This window comes from Crocodylus siamensis, chromosome 11, assembly GCF_052110815.1.
Source record: "Crocodylus siamensis isolate JL-2025a chromosome 11, ASM5211081v1, whole genome shotgun sequence".
Taxonomy (NCBI): Eukaryota; Metazoa; Chordata; order Crocodylia; family Crocodylidae; genus Crocodylus; species Crocodylus siamensis.
The window spans coordinates 15,168,606-15,187,460 of record NC_143405.1 but is presented as its reverse complement, the minus strand read 5'-3'; the positions used below and the strand labels follow the sequence as shown (position 1 = coordinate 15,187,460).

Sequence of the window (18,855 nt, the reverse complement as noted above, 5' to 3'; positions counted from 1 at the left end):
ACAGCCATACTCCAGTTTACTGGTGAGGGCACATATGCAGAACGAAAAAATGGCTGGTTTTTTGAAGGTGCTGGACATATAATTTGTAGTGCTTCAGTGGTGTACAGTGGTACAACCTGGTCCCAGCTCAATTGTTGCTGTGAATTACTGCCCCCCGCCCCATTTCATCCAGAACTATTTTTGTATGATTTGGGCTGATCTGCAGGGCTATAACATAGCACACAATCTGTTTGCTCAACTCTTATAGTGCTCTGAAGTTGCTTAAAGTGCTATGAATGTTATGTGGGCCTATGCCAGGGTTGGGCAACTATTTCGAGCAGAAGGCCACTTACTGAGTTTTGGCAAGCCATCGAGGACCGCATGACATGTAGCCAGGGGCAGATAAATATTAATTTTCTAAATTTTTTAGGGGACCCACGGGCCGGATAGAATGGCCTATGTCCTCTAAGGTATTTCTCAGAGGTCTCTCGGAAACTCTGGTCTCCAGTGTACTTGCAACCAGCCCCAAGGAGGAGCTTAGAGCTGCCTCACTGGCCAACTTCTGTGTTTGGGGTGTGCCTGAATGCTTGTGCCTAGCCTGGCTGGGACCCACGGTGACTGTGGCCTAGCCAAGACCTAAACCACCATCATCTAACCCCTGCTGAGCACAGGTAAGATAAGAGACCAGTAAATATATCCATCAGATCTGCTCTTCTGCTTCTGGCAGCCTGGAGCATGCCTGCATCTTACTCAGTACAACACTATCAGTTCCATTAGCCTCACTGTTAAAAAAAGTCAAGTATCAAGAAGGTGCCAGGAAATGTAATTTGGCAGCATCCTCCACAAACAGATAACAGCCTCCCAGAGGCTGGAGCGCACATCTCCTACATCTCAGCAACAAGGGATGATCTGGGAGCACTCCAAGCTCCTTTCTGACCCGGTCTCCATGAAAATTTCCAGTTTTGTTGCATCACAGTGATTAAAGTCATAACATAGCCCCTCTCCCCACGCTGAGCCGCACTTGAATGCCCCTGCCCCTGCCCCTGCCAGGACTGGAGATAGCAAACCCATTCAAAAAAACAAAAAAACACAACCCAGGATGATTAAACCCTAGGGCAGTGGTTCCCAATCTGTGGTACGGGTACCACCAGTGATATGCAGACAACCTGTCAGCGGTATGCATTAAAAGGTTTATTATAATTACTTTATATGACAAAAATTTGCTGGTGGTGCTTAGGTTGAACTGAAAATTTTGCTGGTGGTACTTAAGGTTGTATCGTTTTAAACTGGTGGTACACTATGTGTCAGAGTTTGGGAACCGGTGCTGTAGGGCTAAATGCAGCCGAATGCCCTGGTGCAGAGAGAGCCAAGACGTATATGCAGTGATCTTTCAGAGTTTTCCCCTGGGATGCACCCCCAGCAGTAGTGGGGAACACTGTCATGCCAGCATGTGAGCTACCTGCTGAGAGCAGGGAACAGAGCCAGGGCACCCATGGCAAATTATCCTTGGAGGTCTCACCTACTGCTAAAAGTTGAACAGCAGGAAGAAGCTTGTGGATCAGGCCCCAGCTCCCTTCTGTTATGCTGCACTATAAAAATATGCAGTCAGAGACGGCTATAGGCAATACAGCAAACTAAAAAGGTAGGAAGGGAAAGAGAGAGAAGAGTTTTGCCCAGTGTATGGCAGCAGGTTAGGGCCCAAGCCAGGGGCAGAATCCTGACTTAACTCCCAATCCAGGTCCCTAACTGCTGGACTGCGCTGCCCCCCAGTAGCTTAGACTAGCATTTCTCAACCCATAGGCCACGATCCAAAAGTGGGCAGCAAGAATATTTGAAAAGGTAGAAAACAAACTTTAAAAACAGATTCTCCTTTAAAGAAAAAAAAATGTGGGAAACTGTGGCTTTTTCCTTGCTGGCTGGTAGAGTCCAGTCTGCAAGAGCTGTTTGGGGGGCCCCCTGCCCCACACTGAGGTGCTGGGGCCTTGGGGCAGGAGGCAGGAGTGAGGGGCACTGGGTTGAGACTGGGCACCAATGTATACAACTAGGTCCTGGTACTAAAAAGGTTGAAAACCACTGACTTAGACCATCAGTGCTTCAGATGTTTGAGGTTGAGCTTGCCACTGATTTTTCCACTTTCCCCCTACAGCCAGCAGTCCTCCAATGGGTTAACTTTCAGCCTGCAGTTTAAAGTTTCAGGATTTGAATCCTTCCCCAGTTAAATTCCATGCAAAATACACAAATACTTTCGCATGGACCTGATTTGGCTCAGAGACGTATGATACAAGATAATGTAGTTTTCCACAAACACATGTAGAAGTCGATACAAGTAGGATTTTTTTCCCCACCTAAAGAAAAGACGTCAAGGTAAAAGCCATTTAGTTCTAAAGTTGTTTCAGATATTATTAATGCAGCTCTAGTTACGGCCTGTGTTTTGGCCAAAAAACAAACTCCTGAGAAGCTTTGTTTCCAGTCAAGTGAAACATTTTGGTGTACCTGAAGCGTGCGTAGTTTGCTTTTGTACATTTAGGCCAGTTTGGGAGCGCTGTCATTTCAAAGAGTGGGAAAATAAATCAAAATTATTTCTGGTATTTTTTCTAAAAGTAACTATGCCTTTAACGTCTGAAAATCTCTCCCTTTTTTGTCTGCCAAATTCTGCAATCGCGGTCACTGTGAAACGGCATTTTTTAGAGAGTAAACTCCTAGCCAGAAAGATTTCACCAGGCTCTGTTGTGCAGAGCAGGCTGCCTGCATCTTCCTGGCCATTTCACCCATCATCCAACGTTTCACTTTATCAGACTGGATCAGAAGCTCACCTGACTGAGCATACAACTAGATTCAGATGACTGTCAAATAGCCAGAGGCCTTGCTGCCACACCACTTGCACCAGTTCCATGTTTACTTACTCCTACGTCAAGCCAGTGCCCAATTGGCTTTAGATAAACCACACACACCTGGTTTAAATAAGTCACAGAAAGTACATGGGTGCTTTTTGTGACTGGAAGCTTCAAAACCACCAGTGGCGGCTAGTCGGCTGGCTGTAAGAGCAGTGCGTTCTGGACACACCACTGCAAAAGGTCAAGGTTGACGTGTCTTGTCAGACTAATATGGACAGAAGTTGGGAGAGGAAGAGTTGAGACATTGCAAGAGGAGATGGGGATAAGGAACCACAGAGGCAGAAGCCAGCCGGTTCATCTTCCATCTGGCTGTTCGTAAGACACCCCACAATGGGCAGCTCCACCCTTGCAGTGAGTCAGCCAACAGCCGGTTGTGCAATATAAGCTTCGACAACCACATGAATGGTTTCTAAATGGAATTTCTTCAGGTGCATCAACAGCATTAGCCCTTGCTGGGAAGGCACAGTCCACATAAAAAAACCAAGTAAAAATTAAATGGATTCACTGTCATAGGGTATGAGTTGGTGTCACTCGCATGGGGCCTTACCATTTCACACCAGCTGGCCCCATGGACATAGCACATTTTTAAACACTATAAGGCAGACAGTCAAGAGTGCATGGGTTTTTATTTTTTTTGCAATAGGAAGTTTGCAAGGTCACCCCATGAGCTTGTGCTTGGGCTGTGAATCAGGAGAGCCTGAGCTAACCAAATTCTTATATTATGACAACACCTCTCAAGGATCACTGAGTCTTCCCTCTTCTACAGAATCCTGGACTCAGGGCTCCCGGTCCCGGAGTTGGAGTCTCAGAACAGCAGAGACTCCCTATGCCTGAAGAAAGGTGATTGCACCCCAAAGCTGGCAAAGAAACTTTTTTCCAACTACTCAATTGGTCTACTAAAAGATCTCACATCTACCCAAAGAACCTTGCCTGCCTATGTCCTTAGACCATCACAGCTACAACCAAAAACCTATCAGAAAATGGCATTTTTCATAATGCTGACGCTGAACTAACCAAAAAGCAGATACATCTTGCTGCTTTAAGCAGCTTCCACCCCAAGACACTCCAAGGATACTTCCATAATGCTTCTGAGCATCCTACTTGCCCACTTTTGCTGCCCCCCCCCCAAGTCCAGTACTTAGGCTCCGAGTGCCACTTTGCTACCACATTTCCAGGTTTGGTGTGTGTGGAGCAAAAATGGCAGGATGGGGTACAACTACAACATACTTCTTGGTGCATCCAGGAGGACCGCATGCAGTGTACACATGTCCAGTCTTCCCTGCCAGTTTGGCTGGAAGGATTATGTGGTGACAGACCACAGTATTAAAACCCCGAGTTACACTCAGAGCCGTGCCTGGAGAGCCTTTTTGGCAAAGTCACGTATGAAGCAAAAGCAAAATGAATTATCCCCACTGGTAGGTCAACAGCATGGGAGATTAACCTCTTCTCACACACTCATCTGAACATGCAACTGAACAAGAAGTCTGATCCCAGGAACCAGCTCCATTCCTGCTGTTTGGGATACCCCCATGAACTGTAATAACAGGGATTAGAGGTCTGCTATGTGACTTGTTGTATTTTGTGCAGTACAAGTCCTGTCTCCTGCTGCTCATCTAGAGCAGGCCTGCTTGGAGGCATCTGCGAGGAATGTGCAAAATGGTTTTTACATAAACAGTATTCACAGCCTTCCAATAACTCGGGGGAGTCAGGTCATGAACGGAGAGGGCATAGGTATGCGTGAACGGGAATTCCTCCGAGGACGGAATCCTGTTACATTAGTGGTGGGTGTGAAAAAGCCCCCTTTAAAAGGAGTTTCCAGTACAAACAAATCCTCCCTGTGCCCCTGTTCTCCTCAAAATGAGCTTCCCCTGCCCCTCCGTTTCACCCCTTCACGCTTTGCATGTGCACCTCCTTTTTCACTGCTGCCACCATTTCATGAGGTCACTGCACACAGCTGTGAACAGGATCAGGACCGATGCCAGAGAAGCATGAAGAATGTCTTCCCCTAGCCCTCTCCAGGCACTGCTCTAACTGGTCTTGCCTCAACAGAGCGTCAGTTCTTTGGGGTCAGGCCCCCATTAAAACTGGGCAGAGAAAGACTGTCTCATTTGATACCGGATATTAATATTTAGTTTTGTTCCAATTCAAAATAAAGCCAGAGGTTTAGAGGTCTCACTAGCCCTGGGAGAGCTCAGGTAGTATCCTACGGAAAACTGCTCAAGTGTTTGAAGAAAGAAAAGTTGGCTCGATTTTGCCAGCTCACCAAGTTCTGACCAAAAAAATGTTTTATGGTAAAATTTCTCTGATAGGCCTTGCTGTTATGTGATGCACCAAAAACAACAGGGTTCTGATCTCCCTTGGAGCTCTGGATGCTCCCATGACCTACCTACAATCACGGTGTCTCATGGAGCTCCAAGGCAAGCAAGGCTTTTCTGACAGAGGAAAAAGATACCCCATTGCTCAAGACAGCACCCCCGAGCCTCAGCTGCACATACTCCCATACCTGACCTTTCAAATTCTAGAGTCTTCCAGTGAAATTTAAAGATGGAAGTAAATCCAAAGTGCAAGGTCAAACTCTGCCACAGCAGAATCACTCTACAAATCTGATCAGTACCAGTCAAGTTCCCCCATGCAACTATCTAAGTGGTGACCAGATGCTTCTTTACACGATGACTGCTGAGTGTGAGACACGGAAGCAGTCGAAGAGTTAGAACAGGTTTGCACGTAGAGTCTGTACCTCCCAAAATGTAGGAAGAGTCCAAAAATGGGACATTCACTCTTGTGACATGCTGTACACTGAAAATGACTCAACCTGTAGCTTCAGTGTCCTACAGCATTATGTGCAGATTACTGGGGAATCAGCGAGGACTCGAGGAGAAACAACAATTCTTAATAGCAATGCAGAAGTGAATAGAAGAAAAGGACCCTACAACAGCAATGGCTCTGGTGGCCTCCCTTTCTTGCTCTGTGCTGCAGCCATAAAGACTGGAAGAACTCTGTCTTGTTGCAGCGTATCAGCCAGGCAGTGATACTGCCACTCTGCACAGGGAGATGCTCCTCAGCCGCAGAGTGGCCACTGTCTCATAAGCCACTTTGTTCAGCTATCAGCTGCCCCAGAATGACCTTAACTTTCCTGCTATTCTGAAGCCCCAGTGCCATGGCTAGCCAGAACCAGGTTATCCGAGCAGATCACCTACAGTCTTGCCTATTGCTCCTTTTGGGAAATTTGACTAGAAACCTACCCTCCATCTGCTACAGGGAGCCAGGAGATAATGCCAAGTCACCAGGCCCAGGAGGGATGATGAATAAACGCACCGCCCTGGAGGACATAGTAATCAAGAGCTAGAAATGCAACGGAGAGGCTTCTATTTTAGTCAGGTGGATCCTAATTCAGGGGTGGGCAAAATACAGTCCACCAATGGATTTTGTCCTGCAACAGGTCCCTCGGCTCCTCCCGACCCAGGCACGGGGGCAGCCCAGGCCGTGGTGCGTGTGGCTGGTTCTGCCACCCCCCGGGCACACGGCAGGGCTGGGGCAGCATGCACGGCTGATGGACTCGCTTCCTGGCTGCCCCCCAGAAGCAGCTCCTTCCAGCTGCCACTGCCGGTCTCTGCCACTGCTGCCGGATCCGGCCTCACTGCCCGGGCACCGCAGCCCATCAGTCCCACACCCACCACTGGGAAGACCGGATGGAGCAGGCAGGGTCTCCTTGCAGACTGGCTCAGATCTCCCACAGGCAGGGCACACAACCAGGCAGATGGGATGGGGCCACGGGTGGGCAAGCAGGTGGGGAGTAACGCCTGGGAGCCAGACACGGACTGCTCCCCACACATCCCTGTGACGGGCACCAGTTCTATGGGAAGGGGACATGCGGGGAGTGGACTGCGGCTCCGCCTCAAGCTGGCCCCAGCCCTGCCTTGTCACAGGCCCATGATCCTGATCCCAGCCCTGGCCCTGCCCTCCCATCTTGCTCCCAGATGCCACTCCCTGCCTGCCCATGACCCCATCCCATGCGCCTGGCCACATGCCCTGCCCACGGGTGTCCCAGCTGGTCTCAATGGAGACTCCAGGATCACTGGGTAGTGAAAGCACAGGGCTGGGACCTGGGGCAAAGCCACAATCTGCTCCCTACACACCCCTACCCACAGAAGTGGTATCCTGGGACGTTCCCTGTGGTGTCACAGCCCCTCAACCCCAATCCCAGCCCTGGCCCCAGTCCTGCCTGCCAGTCCTGCTCCCAGATGCTGCTACCCACCTACCCATGGCCCTGTCCCATCCATCCAACCAAGCACATGGAGCACGTGGAGCTGTTGCGAGCAGAGGGGATGCAAACCTGGCCTGCAACAGCTCACCAAAACTCCCTAAGTGGCCCTTCGGCCAAAATAATGGCCCACCCCTGTTCCAGTCCATTCCTGAAGCATCCTACAGTGAACTCAGCATGAAGCTGCATTAACAAAAACATGCTAGCAGCCCTTTGCTATTCCACATTGGCTCCCAACTTCGTGCAAGTTTGGACCCCATGCAGAGACAGCTTCTACAAATATCCACTCTGTGCTTAAATCTTAGCTTCAAGCATGGTAGCAGCTCATTCAGGGCAGTCAGCAGGCTACACTAAAACCCAGAAGGATACCTCCCAGCTTCGGACATTTCCACTCAGGCCAGTCTTTGCTACAACTATAGCCACAGGTTGAAGCAAAAACTTGTTGTGTCACGAGTTCACGAGGGGATGTGTTGAATCATCACCACTACAGATAATGCGGCATTATGGAGCATCAGCTTATCAGCCAGTTTCATGGCAATTTTGCTTGCTACATGAGACAGGCCCACAGGCCCCCTTGTGCTTGTGAGGTCTGGCAAGGAGACGTGTCTCTGCAATGCAAAGCGTGGACAGCAGTCGTGTGACACAAGCCACATGCTACTCCATACACTGGGCTGTCTGTAGATGCCAGTAGTTTTTTAGGTTTCTACAAAATTGTAGGTTTCTTCCCAGACTCTCCAAACCCTTGAGTCTCTCAGCTCCTCCTCCTCTCAGATTCTTACAAGTTCCAACAGTTCTCCAGCTGTGTACGTGCCAGACACACACTGATGTAAGCCTTGGCACAGGACCCAAGACAGAGGTTTGAGTCCCTTACCTTCAACAAGACTCTACAAAGTATCGCCAAGAAGAAGCATGGTATCAGTACTCCAATCACCCGTTGCATAAACTTCCCTTTCTTCCTGAAAGCGAAAGATCCAGCTCCCTACGCACTTTTAATCCAAGAGAGAAGAATATAAAACCTGATATAATTTTTTGGGGGGTCTGTGGAGCTGCTTTATGCCAACAGGAAACCCAATCCCAACATTCCTGCCCCAGGAAAAACAAAGACTTATGTATGTCAAAAAAAAAAAAAAAAAGGAAAAAGTTTATTCAGACAACAAAGCAGCCTGGAGCCTGTTTTCAGCTGCTTGGCAGAGCCTGGTGCTTCAAGAATGATATGCAGTCTGTATCCAGCTTCTCACCCCATCCTCAGGTTCACAAACTCCTCATCTATCTCCAAGTCAAATACAGCTTGCTTACGTCTTTCCCCCAATATCCTATACACACTTCACACCAAATCCGAGACAGTCATTCAAATAGGCAAACATCTTGTATAGGTCTGATCCACAAATATTACTTGCACACCCATCTCCCCACTGTATCCCTCCAAGCAGAAAGCAGCCACATGACCAGGCTGATGTCCACAGCTAAAGGGAAGAGTTTGCTGCCGTCAAACGCGAGCCCATGGCAAGAGCTTTGCCCACAGATCACCGTAGGCCAGAACACAAGGAAGGAGCCGCGGGAAAGCAGTTTTCCTTGTCACGGCCACATGAAAGGAGAGGGTGAGAAGGAAGTGCTCACAGAACAAAATGTTCAGGACAGAGACCCACAGGCTGGAGGAGGTGCCACAGCTAGCTAATCTAGCACACCAGGTGCCTCAGGCACTTCGTGGCATTCACAGCTAGCTCATAGATATAAAAGGAAAAATGGCAGAGAGCCTTTCCACTTTTCCAAAACTCACTGGAGGCTTAATCTCTGCACAGGCATTTTTGCCTCCAGTTGACTCATTGTTAAGGTAGATCAGAACAGGGCTAATTAACAGAGGTTCCCCAGTTTCCTTGAGCCAAGGGGACAAAGCCTGTGTGCATGTCAGAAAAACTGTGGGGTGGGGGGCATGTGTCATGCAGGGATATGTGTATACCCCATAGGCCAATGTGTTATATCCCTCCGGGCCCAACCAGCACAAGACTCTGCTTGAGAGTCTGAGCTTCAGCTGTACAGACTGGTGCTGTCAGGAGCGCAGGTCCACAGCAGAGGCCTGTCTGGTGCCTGTCTCACTTATGTCTCCTGCCACTGAGTCCCACTGAAAAACTCCCCCCACCAAGTTTAAGGACCTTCCCCCCAGCCAGGCAATGGCCACTTTGAAACAGCAGTTGCTTTTCCAGAGTCCTGAGAAGTTTGAACTAATGTTCCCCGGAAAGCTCTGGGCTAGCGAGGATGAGACCTCAGCTGGTTTGACCATTGCAACAAACCCAGATGTCTCCGCCATCGTGCAGACGCAGTCTTTTTAGGGCAACGGCTTCCCTGCTTTGTTTTGACGGCAGATGGTGGGGCCAGTGCCAGGAGGGGGTTGTAACTGCTGGAGGAAATGCAGCAGAATGAACCCGAGGGGGAAGTTACATTTTTTTACCATTTTTAGAAGTTTTCCAGCTTCAGCCTAGCCAGACGAGACCACAAAGGTGTGAGGAGAAGGAGCTGCTGTGGCTGCTCTGGACGACAGCCCTCGTACACTGTTGCCCTCTCTGGGACCCCATTTCACAGTGGGGTGGGTCAGGAGGGTGGCAACAGGGAAACGAATGCGCTGTTACTTATGGTGCACACACCCAGCATCGCCCAAGCACTATGCCAATTAATATTTCATAGATGGCCCTAAGGCAGGCCTATGCCATCACCACTTTACGGATGGGGAAGCTGAGGCAAAGGATACCAGCTCCTCAAACTGCAGGACAAAGTCAAGGGAGAAGATGGGACTGAAAGCCAGGAAGGGCAGCTCCCACCCTCATCACCCAAGGAGGGCAGTGGGCACCTTGCTGTGATTTCTAGCCCCAGTGCTCGATCATCCTCTCTCCCTGTCCACCCCGGCTTCTGCTCTCTCACCTGGGGCTCAGACAGCAGCAAGGAGTGGAGGCAGCAGTTAATTATTTCAAGAGTCACAGCAATACAAAACAAGCTGCAACATGTACCGTCCTTCAGTAAGAGACACCAGACCATCCAGTTTTCCCACACCTCTTCCCTTCTGCTGGCAAGACAGCACCACAGACAATTCCTTCCGAGTGCTTCGCAGCCTCTCCGGGCTGTGGGCAGGGGAGAGATTACCCCACCCTGGGAAAGGAAACTATTAGGAGCCACTGCTGAGCTGGTCTCAAAGAGCTGCTCTCCCACTACAAAGCAGGAAGAGGCAGGTGTACAAGCCCATCCAGGTTTAACTCAGTCCTATGACATCCCCCTGGCCCCTGAATCTGCCTCTTGAGCTCTGTATTGTCTGCATCAATGCTCCTTCCCCAGTCTCTGGCTGCACTGATCACTGAAGACGGGAGTCTGGGGTCTGCTCCCCCGGGAAGAGGGCCACGCCAGCAGAATTTTGCTAGGAAGCTCCAAAGGGATTGAGGGGCTTTGGAAGCTGCTTATGCGCAACAAGGGCCGTTCTCTGCCTACATGGCAGACACTTCCCAGGCTACCGTAGCAAGAAGCCCGTGCAAAAGAATCCCACCCTCTGCAGGGCTCTGGGCTTGTGTACACGTGGCCCGTTTTCAGAGGGGCTCAGTGTGCTCCCCAGGTTGTGACCCCTTCCGAAGATCCAAACCTTGGGCAATAATAACTAAGCCTGAGTTTCCCTTCTCTCTGCCCACTTGGAAACCTCCTTCGTGCAGTGCCACGACACCAGGCTCAAAGAAATGCACATCATCTTTAAAGTCCCCTTTGACTGAAAGGCTGCTGTTACACTGCTCCCCTTCCAAGGGACACGTCACTTCTTCTCCCTCCCAGTCCCAAGCTCTCAACCAAGCATGACCTAGAGTTTGTGGAAGAGCTGGCACCAGCTCCACTGCCCAATGCTACAGGGAAAGCCCTGCCCCTTGGAAGCTGGAGAGTGAGGAAAGGCCAAGGCAGAACCACAAATTGCAAACAGGCTTCCTCCTGGGGCTTGCACTGAATTAGAAGGGAAAGGGGAAGAGGCTCCACCTTCCTGCCTTAAGAGAAATAGTGGCTGCATTTGGGGTTGCTCCCCACTGTAGGCCAGCTCAGTGCACGGGACAACACAGGAGTGTGGTGCAAGGTACAAGAGGAGTCCTCCCCACCCCACAATGAGGCCAGAAGAAGGGGAGAGAACAGCAATTCTCCATGCTCCCGCTCTCCTGCCCCTTCCAATCTCACCACTAAGATTTTGCCCTGCAGCCAGTTGTGTTTATTCTTTGCCCTGTTGCTAAGGGACTCAAATCCCCTCTGATGCTGGAAGTTTGGGCTCAGCCTACTCAGAGTTTTTCTGCATGGGCGCCTCTTATGCAAGAAGAAACTGCAAAGCGCTGTGGAGCGAAATGTCTCTCTGTAAGGGAAGGGCCATACAAATGGATTCAGCCTTAGGCAGAAACCTAGCAGAGACAGCCGAGGGCTAGAGAGTTCGACACTTGATGATGCTTGGCCTGCTCCAGGCACCAGCTTAGCGAGGCTGTGTGGGCCAGGCACAGGTCTGGGAGCTGGGACCCTCTGGAGTGCCAGGCACTGTGTGACTGCCACCTCCCGACACACTCCTGTCAACCCCGAGACAGAGGAAAGTGCTGTGAAGATCTAGAGCACTGTCTTAATGGTACTGAACGGCACAGCTGCGACACTGCAGAGCTCCAGAGGCGTTGCAGGGGTTGCAGAAGATTGGAACAGGATGGAGAACCTCTACTGCAGCCATGGGGAGGCACCACTTAAACCCAAGGCAGTTCTCCCTCTACTTTTGCTTCTCCCCCTCCCTCCAAGGGGCAGCTTGCGGCACTGTATGGAGGTGTTTAAGGATTAGATGGACGGCTAATAGCATCAAGCACTGTTATGTAGCTTCTTTCCTGCCCTCAGCCACCTTCTCCCAAAATCTGGCACATTGCAGAGCTTGGATCCAGATGCTTCCACACCAAGGGCACGTTGGGTAACTAGACAACATATAGACAAACTAGAACTGCACAACAACATTGCACTGCCTGGAGCTCGCTCTGAGGCAGACATCCCATCCTGTGGGAAACTGTGATGTCCTGCAAACCATACTTTGTTCTGAACTGGAACGACGAGCCATCATTTCACCGGTCCCCACAACATGAGACTTCCAGAACATGGTCAATTTGAAATTGTAAGCAAAACTACCTTGACTTTTGCATCACAGACAAGCCACTTCATCATCCTCAGCCTTTCCCACAAGATATTTCTGTTGTGCTGAAGCTGAACTTTTTAAGGATTGCTAGCTGGCCAAACGTGGGACCCGCTCTACTGACAGGCTTTGTCTGGACTTGGTGAAGCGGCAGAGGTTAGGTTTGATTTCGGTCACTGGGGATAGCTAAGTCAAATGCCTTTTCCTAGGGTAGGCTTAGGGCTTTAGCAGATCAAATCACAGGGCAGTGGTGCTCAAGCTGCGACCCATGGAGCAGGGTTCCCCATAAGACTGGAAATTTGGCAGCGGAGCAGTGATGGCACCGTTAACTGCTGCAGCTCTGGAAACTGGGACAATTAATGCTGCCACTGCTGTCCCACTGATGAATTTCTGTCCCTGTGGGGAGCCCACAGGTCAGCCTGGATCCAGCCCAGCACACAGAGTTGGTCCATAGCTGGATTTGGTGTGGGGGCCAGGCCGGCATGCCAGATTGCACTCACAGACTGACCCCATGCAACCCATCTATCTCTCCATGGGGATGGATAGGTTGGGTATCATTATTGTTGGCTACATGTTTGACACCCAGGTTAAGTACATGCCAGTACTGGTGGAAATTAACTGTAGACATGTGTGCCTGTAGTTCTGGCTATACAACAGGCTCAGCCAATCATGGAACAAAAAATGAAGTTATGTGACCAATGGCAACCGCCTGGCTCCCAGACTTTTGGGGCCATTAACTGTCAACCTTTCAAGATTTCTCCTGGACCCCCATGCACTTTATCAGGCTTTGAATTCAAAAGGGCAGGAGGGGGAAGGCTGTGTAACCCAAAGAGCACTTACCATGGCTCACACCAACCACCAGCAGCCCACAGTCAATCAACTGCTCTAACAGTGTAGTCTGCAATCCAGATGGGGGAAGGCAGGGAAGCTATGCCCCATGTTGCATTTGAGAAGACCACACATAGCTGATGCTCATTCCATGTGCCGAAAGCAGCTACAATTAGTCAATCAAGTTAGTCATAGCTAATGATTCACTGGGCTCCAGGGTGACCATGGACATTTTGAAAACTACAAGTATTTTTTTTTATTTAGATTTAATAAACTTTTAGCTGAAAACTCACAAGGAAAAGGGCAATTAGTCAGATTATTGATGGTTAGACGTGGCCTGGACCAGACCCAGAACCCCAAATTTACCCTCCAAACTAGGGGGAATTCCAGTGCAAGCCTGGCTTCAAGCCAAGGCAATCTCTCAAGCCTTGCTACGCTAGGAATCAGCCATCAGCAGGGCTATAGCAGCGTAAAGATGGGGTTTGCACTGGCTCGACTACACTAATTAGATGGGTTAAAGTGCATCAGTACCAAGGGCTAAAATACGAGGAGACAGACACAAGGCCTTGGTGGCCAAACATATTGTTTCCATTCCCTTCTCCCTCCACATACCTGAGCAGTCACACACCCTCCATCAGAGGGACAGCAGAGAGCTAGGGAAGGCAGGGCGCGTTTCGGCATGAAGGAAACTCAGGTAAAAACTAGCTCCAAATGAAAAACAAATGACGAGGCCATGGGATTATGGCACTCTGGCCCCAGGGCTTGGCCTCCTTGTGCTCAAGGGAGCCATGACATTTGGAGGAATTTGGCTCACAGCTGCAACACCAAGGGCCTCCCCCACCAGATGCCTCCAAGAAACTAACCCCAAGGCTTCACTGAAAAAAAACACTGCTACTTTCTTTAGGATGGACAGGGTGGACAACTCCCTCACCAGAAAAGAACGTTTCCCAGAGCAACATCCGAGGGCATGAGTCTGCAGAGAAACTCTGCCAGGGCTTCGATAGAGGTGGTAGGGGAGAAGTTATACCCAGCATCATATTCATAAACATGTTTAATGACATCTCCTCCTCCCTACTATAGGTGCATCAACTTAGCACCAGACTAGAGACAGTCCAAGCACTAGCAACACGTGCCCATATGAGCCACTGGATCTAGTGCAAACCCATTCCACATACATTACACATTACACAGCACTCCCCCCGCACCCACTGCTCTAGCAATACAATACAGGCCCCAAGCCCTAGAGCATCCAGCCCAGATCTCCAGAGGGAGGATTTGTGGAGGCAGGAAACCTGCAGTTAAAGAGACTCAGCACTTATTTTTTACTGGAATACCCTTGACGGGCTGACAGGTGATGGATTTGCTATAAGAAGTGGCATGGGCATCACATAAAACTTGGATTTACTTTAGAAGGTGACTTGTATCAAGCAGCACGCTGAGCACATGGGTGGGATCCCAGAGAGGGACTCTAGACCCATGCCCTATTCCTCCTCCCCAGGCATCTGCTGCATGACTTTGAATCAGTCACTTCACCCTAGTCATCCGCTGCCTGTGTTTGAATCAGTCGCTTCACTCCACTATGCCTGGTCCCTCTCAGCTTTGGGATCCTGCTTAGAAACCCTGGGGCAGGGATGTCTTTATATTATGTTTCTACAGTGCATAGCAAAGCAAGGCATCTGGGTACTACGGTGCCCTAAGTCCAGGCCAGGAATCTGCTGCTTTTAGTAGTTAGAGAACTACACATCAGGACAGAAGGGATAGAGATGCTGTGTATAGCACAGGAGTAGTTACAGGTTCAAGAGCTGGGCAGGAGAAACACTCAAATCAGGGCAGCCACATCACTGGCACTTCCATTGTTCAGTGATCCTGAAGTGGCCTCAGTCAGACTGGAGACACATTGCATTTGGCGAGGTACAGGGAGACTGTACGAGCCCCTATCCTGGGAAGCTGAGTTCTAGGAGGCAAAAAGTGAAGGCCTCCAGAGCTTCTTAGGGGGAGGAAAAGTAGAGTCCAACACTACACTACCAATACAGCTGGCTTCATCCTGTCCATTAGACTGCTGCCTCCTCTCCCTTCCTCCCCAACAGGCGAGCAATGTCTGTGACTATGCTGGCAATTTTCAGAGCCTTCCCAGAACAGCACCACTGGCAGAGCAGTCACTTAGTCATACCCTGGTATTCCCAACCCCACCGCATCCTGAAGTGTGTATAGCAGATCCACAGATAAAATACATGTGACCCTTCCATGTTAATGCTCCCTTACTTGGGGGGGCAAACTTCCTGGACAAAAATATAGGAAACCGCTTTAAGAAAATACATTCTTTGCAACCCAGAAGCACCCAGAGATGTTGGAGCTGTTTACCCAGGTCAGCTATGAGAGCCCTGCCTTCAGCTCTGTAGCAAGTTTGGAAGAATGATACCTCTAGAGCACTACCAGATATGAACTTCCCAATGAGCTAGCTGTACCAGCTGCACCACTACCCCAGCATGCTCACTGCACACCTTCAACCTGCGTACATCTAAACTGCGTAATGGCACAAGGAGGCACCAGGCAGTCAATCCTCCAACTGCTGTTTTGTACAAGTACTGCCCCAACTGACAGGGCAGGAACTCCTCCCCCCAGCACCTCCTATCCTCACCCACTTGAAAGCACGGGCAGCCATCATTTATCTCGTAGGCCAATTAAAAGGGGGAAGGAGCTCGACATACCTGAATTTTAGTAAGCACCACTACGTAATACGCCCCACTTTTTAAATACCACTCTGGCTTTACAGTGATGATAACTGAGAGCAAGCCCACCACATGCAGTACTAGTATTGCACATGTAACTGAGAGCAAGCCCACCGCATTTAGTATTAGTATTGCACATGCATGCCACTGTGCAAGAGCTGACTTTCTCCTCCAACTACAAACCAGCATCTTGGATACCCTCGGCTTTTGGCCTCTGACAGACATATCGCATGACTTTACCAGGGAACAGTCCAATTGTCTAAGGGCTCTAAACAAACCCATGTGTTCCTGGCACTTGGGAACTGGAGAAGGGCATTGATGCACCAGACAGTAGAACACTGTTGCTCACGAACACTTCTGAAGAGCTCATTAATAAAGCATTAAGGAGTAATCGTGGCAGGGATGTTACAAGCTGGGGAGTCAGCGCTGGTCTGACCTAAAGGCCGAAGAGCACAGCCCTCTCTCTACACAGGCATTTCGGCAGATGCCAGTATCAACAGCAGCCAGGACTCCTAGGTCTGGAAGAGCTTGGAGGAAAAAATAAATAAGGTATTTTTCTTGCATAGTTATTTGATTCTTCTGACAGCAGCAACTTGTGCTCGGCTGATTTTCTCATAGCCAGTTCTCCGTCCTCCCCCTCCATTTTCGTAGGTCTCTTAAATAGACGCCCAGATTTAAAACCAAAAAATAGGAACCACATTTTAAGGCCTTTTGTACAGCACCTACAGGAGGGAGGACTGATCCTGACTCAAATCCCTAGGTGCTTTTATAACACTAGGAGTAAGTGTGGAAGGGGACACAGCAGTACTTCCAGGACATGAAACCTGGGCTGGGATAGAAAACAAAATAACAACCCAGTGAAAGAGCAGCCAATCAGCCCAGCCCCCCTGAGCTTTTCTCCATTGCAAAGAAAAGTTGGCCTTGACACTCTCAGGAGCTGTCAGTCCCATGAGTGATTTTAGATGGTGATGATTAAGCCCGGGGGCACCCCTGTGCTGTGTGCAGTATAAACTGTCATGCGAGTGCTTCCCCGGTTGGTGGCGCTGAACACAGGAATGCCGAGTGGGACAATCCTCTACACTAAGTGGCAACTCATCAATCCCTTTGCCATTTAGCAAGGCAACCACGTGAACCACGGGGCGACCCTTTGAGATTAAAGCAACTGCAACATGCAGTTATGTTGGCATGAGAGTTGTAGCTTGGCATGGCACGACTGGCGCTGATGGTGGCCAAGTACATAGGCCTTGTGAAGAAGGGGACAGAAAAACGAGGTGGCTCCAAGGAGCTGATGCGACTGAGGCACCTCGGGAAAAAAAAAAATCAAAAAATCAAGTTTTCCAAGTCATAACAGTCCTTCAGTTAGTCATATCCTGCATCGTGAAGGCTGCGCCCCCTGGACCTATCTGGTTTGGAGAGACTGGGGGTCTCCAGCAAGCTCTTAGTACTTCAGAGACCCTTCAAAGGCACCATTAGTTAGCTGATGAAGGGAAAGGACAGAGGTCAAAGCCCTGTCGCTTGGAGGCCCTTGGGAGCCATCATCATAAATCACCAGACTTGTTTCCAGGGAAGAGGGAGAAACAGAGGCCGAGTCACGGAGCCGCAGGGCCACACTGACCCCACTTATTAGGGGCCAGAGAGTAAGGGCAGGCACCAATTAGCATCTCTGCTGCCCCCTCCCCACCCGGACTGCCTCCCCGGCCACAATGGAGAGCCTGTCCCGAAGCCCCGACTCCACCTCACGGAGACGACCCCAAGCCGGGCTCATCCGCCAGCCTTGGGTGGAGCCAGGCTGCCCCGAGGGCTCAATCGCACCATTGTCACCACAGACAGCCCCGTCCCCACCCCACCGCAGCCGCGGGTCCCCGCGCGGGTGGCGGCGGAGCCCCCTCCCAGGCAAGGCTGCACAAACCGGCCTTCCGCGGCGCCGCCCCCCCCGCCGAGCCAGGCAGCTCCGGCCCTGCAACGCGGGGCGGCCGGGGAGGCGAGCCCGCCGCGGAGCCGGGGAAGCTGCCTGCCGCCGCACAAAGGCTCGGGGCAGGCAGGAGCGCGCCGGCCTCACCTGCGATGTGCTGGCGGCGGCTCTCGTCCAGGTGCGACGAGATGACATCGCCCATGGCGGGAGCGCGAGGGGTGCGCGGGGCAGACGGAGGCAGAGACGCGAGCGCTGCGCCCGCCCGGCGCCTCCGTGGGAATGGGCAGGACGCGGCCGCGCCGGCCCGTCCCCTCCCCTCCCCTCCTCTCCCCGCCCCCCCCGCGGGGGAGCCGGGCCGGGCGCGTCCCGCCGCGGCACACCCTCCGCCGCCGCCTCCAGGAGCCGCGGCCCGAGCGGAGCAAAGGCTCGGGCAGCCCCGCCTCGCTCCGCAGCCCGCGGCGGAGTCTCTTTTTGCTCCTTTGCTCCTGGGACCAGGGCTGTGCTTCTGGCACGATTCACCGGTGAAGCGCGTGAGCAGGGTCTTGCACCCGCGGCGCGCTCTGCGTGTCGTGCGCTGCCCGCTTGTGAGCGGTGCGAGCGTTACTTTGCACGTGCGGCCCAGGCTGCATTTACTGTACAGTTCACCGGTGAATGGTGTGAGGACGACTGTGTTTGTGTGGCCCAGGCTGCATTTATTGTGCGATTCGCTGGTAAAGGTGTGCAGATTTCTTTGCATGTGCAGCCCAGGCTATATTGTGCAATTCACCAGTGAATGGTGTGAGCATTACTTTGCACATGCAGCCCAGGCTGGATTTATTGTACAATTCACCAGTGAACGGTGTGAGCATTACTTTGCACATGCAGCCCAGGCTGCATTTATTGTACAATTCACCAGTGAATGGTGTGAGCATTACTTTCCATGTGCAGTTCACTTGTGAATGGTGTGAGCATTACTTTGCACATGCAGCCCAGGCTGGATTTATTGTACAATTCACCAGTGAACGGTGTGAGCATTACTTTGCACATGCAGCCCAGGCTGCATTTATTGTACAATTCACCAGTGAATGGTGTGAGCATTACTTTCCATGTGCAGC

At 50.9% G+C, this 18,855-nt stretch overlaps 1 protein-coding gene across 2 annotated transcripts in view; it reads right to left on the bottom strand.

Annotated features, from left to right (window-relative positions):
- NIBAN2 (niban apoptosis regulator 2) overlaps positions 1-18,855 on the bottom strand; it is a 114,944-nt gene that overhangs the window by 79,226 nt on the left and 16,863 nt on the right. The window contains exon 1 of one of the 2 annotated variants that reach the window (XM_090021400.1): positions 17,909-18,072. The exons of the other annotated variant lie outside the window; for it this stretch is intronic. Within the exon in view, the coding sequence (XP_089877526.1) occupies positions 17,909-17,963 (55 nt within the window). The 5' untranslated portion in view covers positions 17,964-18,072. Of the gene's footprint in view, positions 1-17,908; positions 18,073-18,855 lie in introns of those variants that run through there. 2 annotated transcript variants of the gene reach the window in all.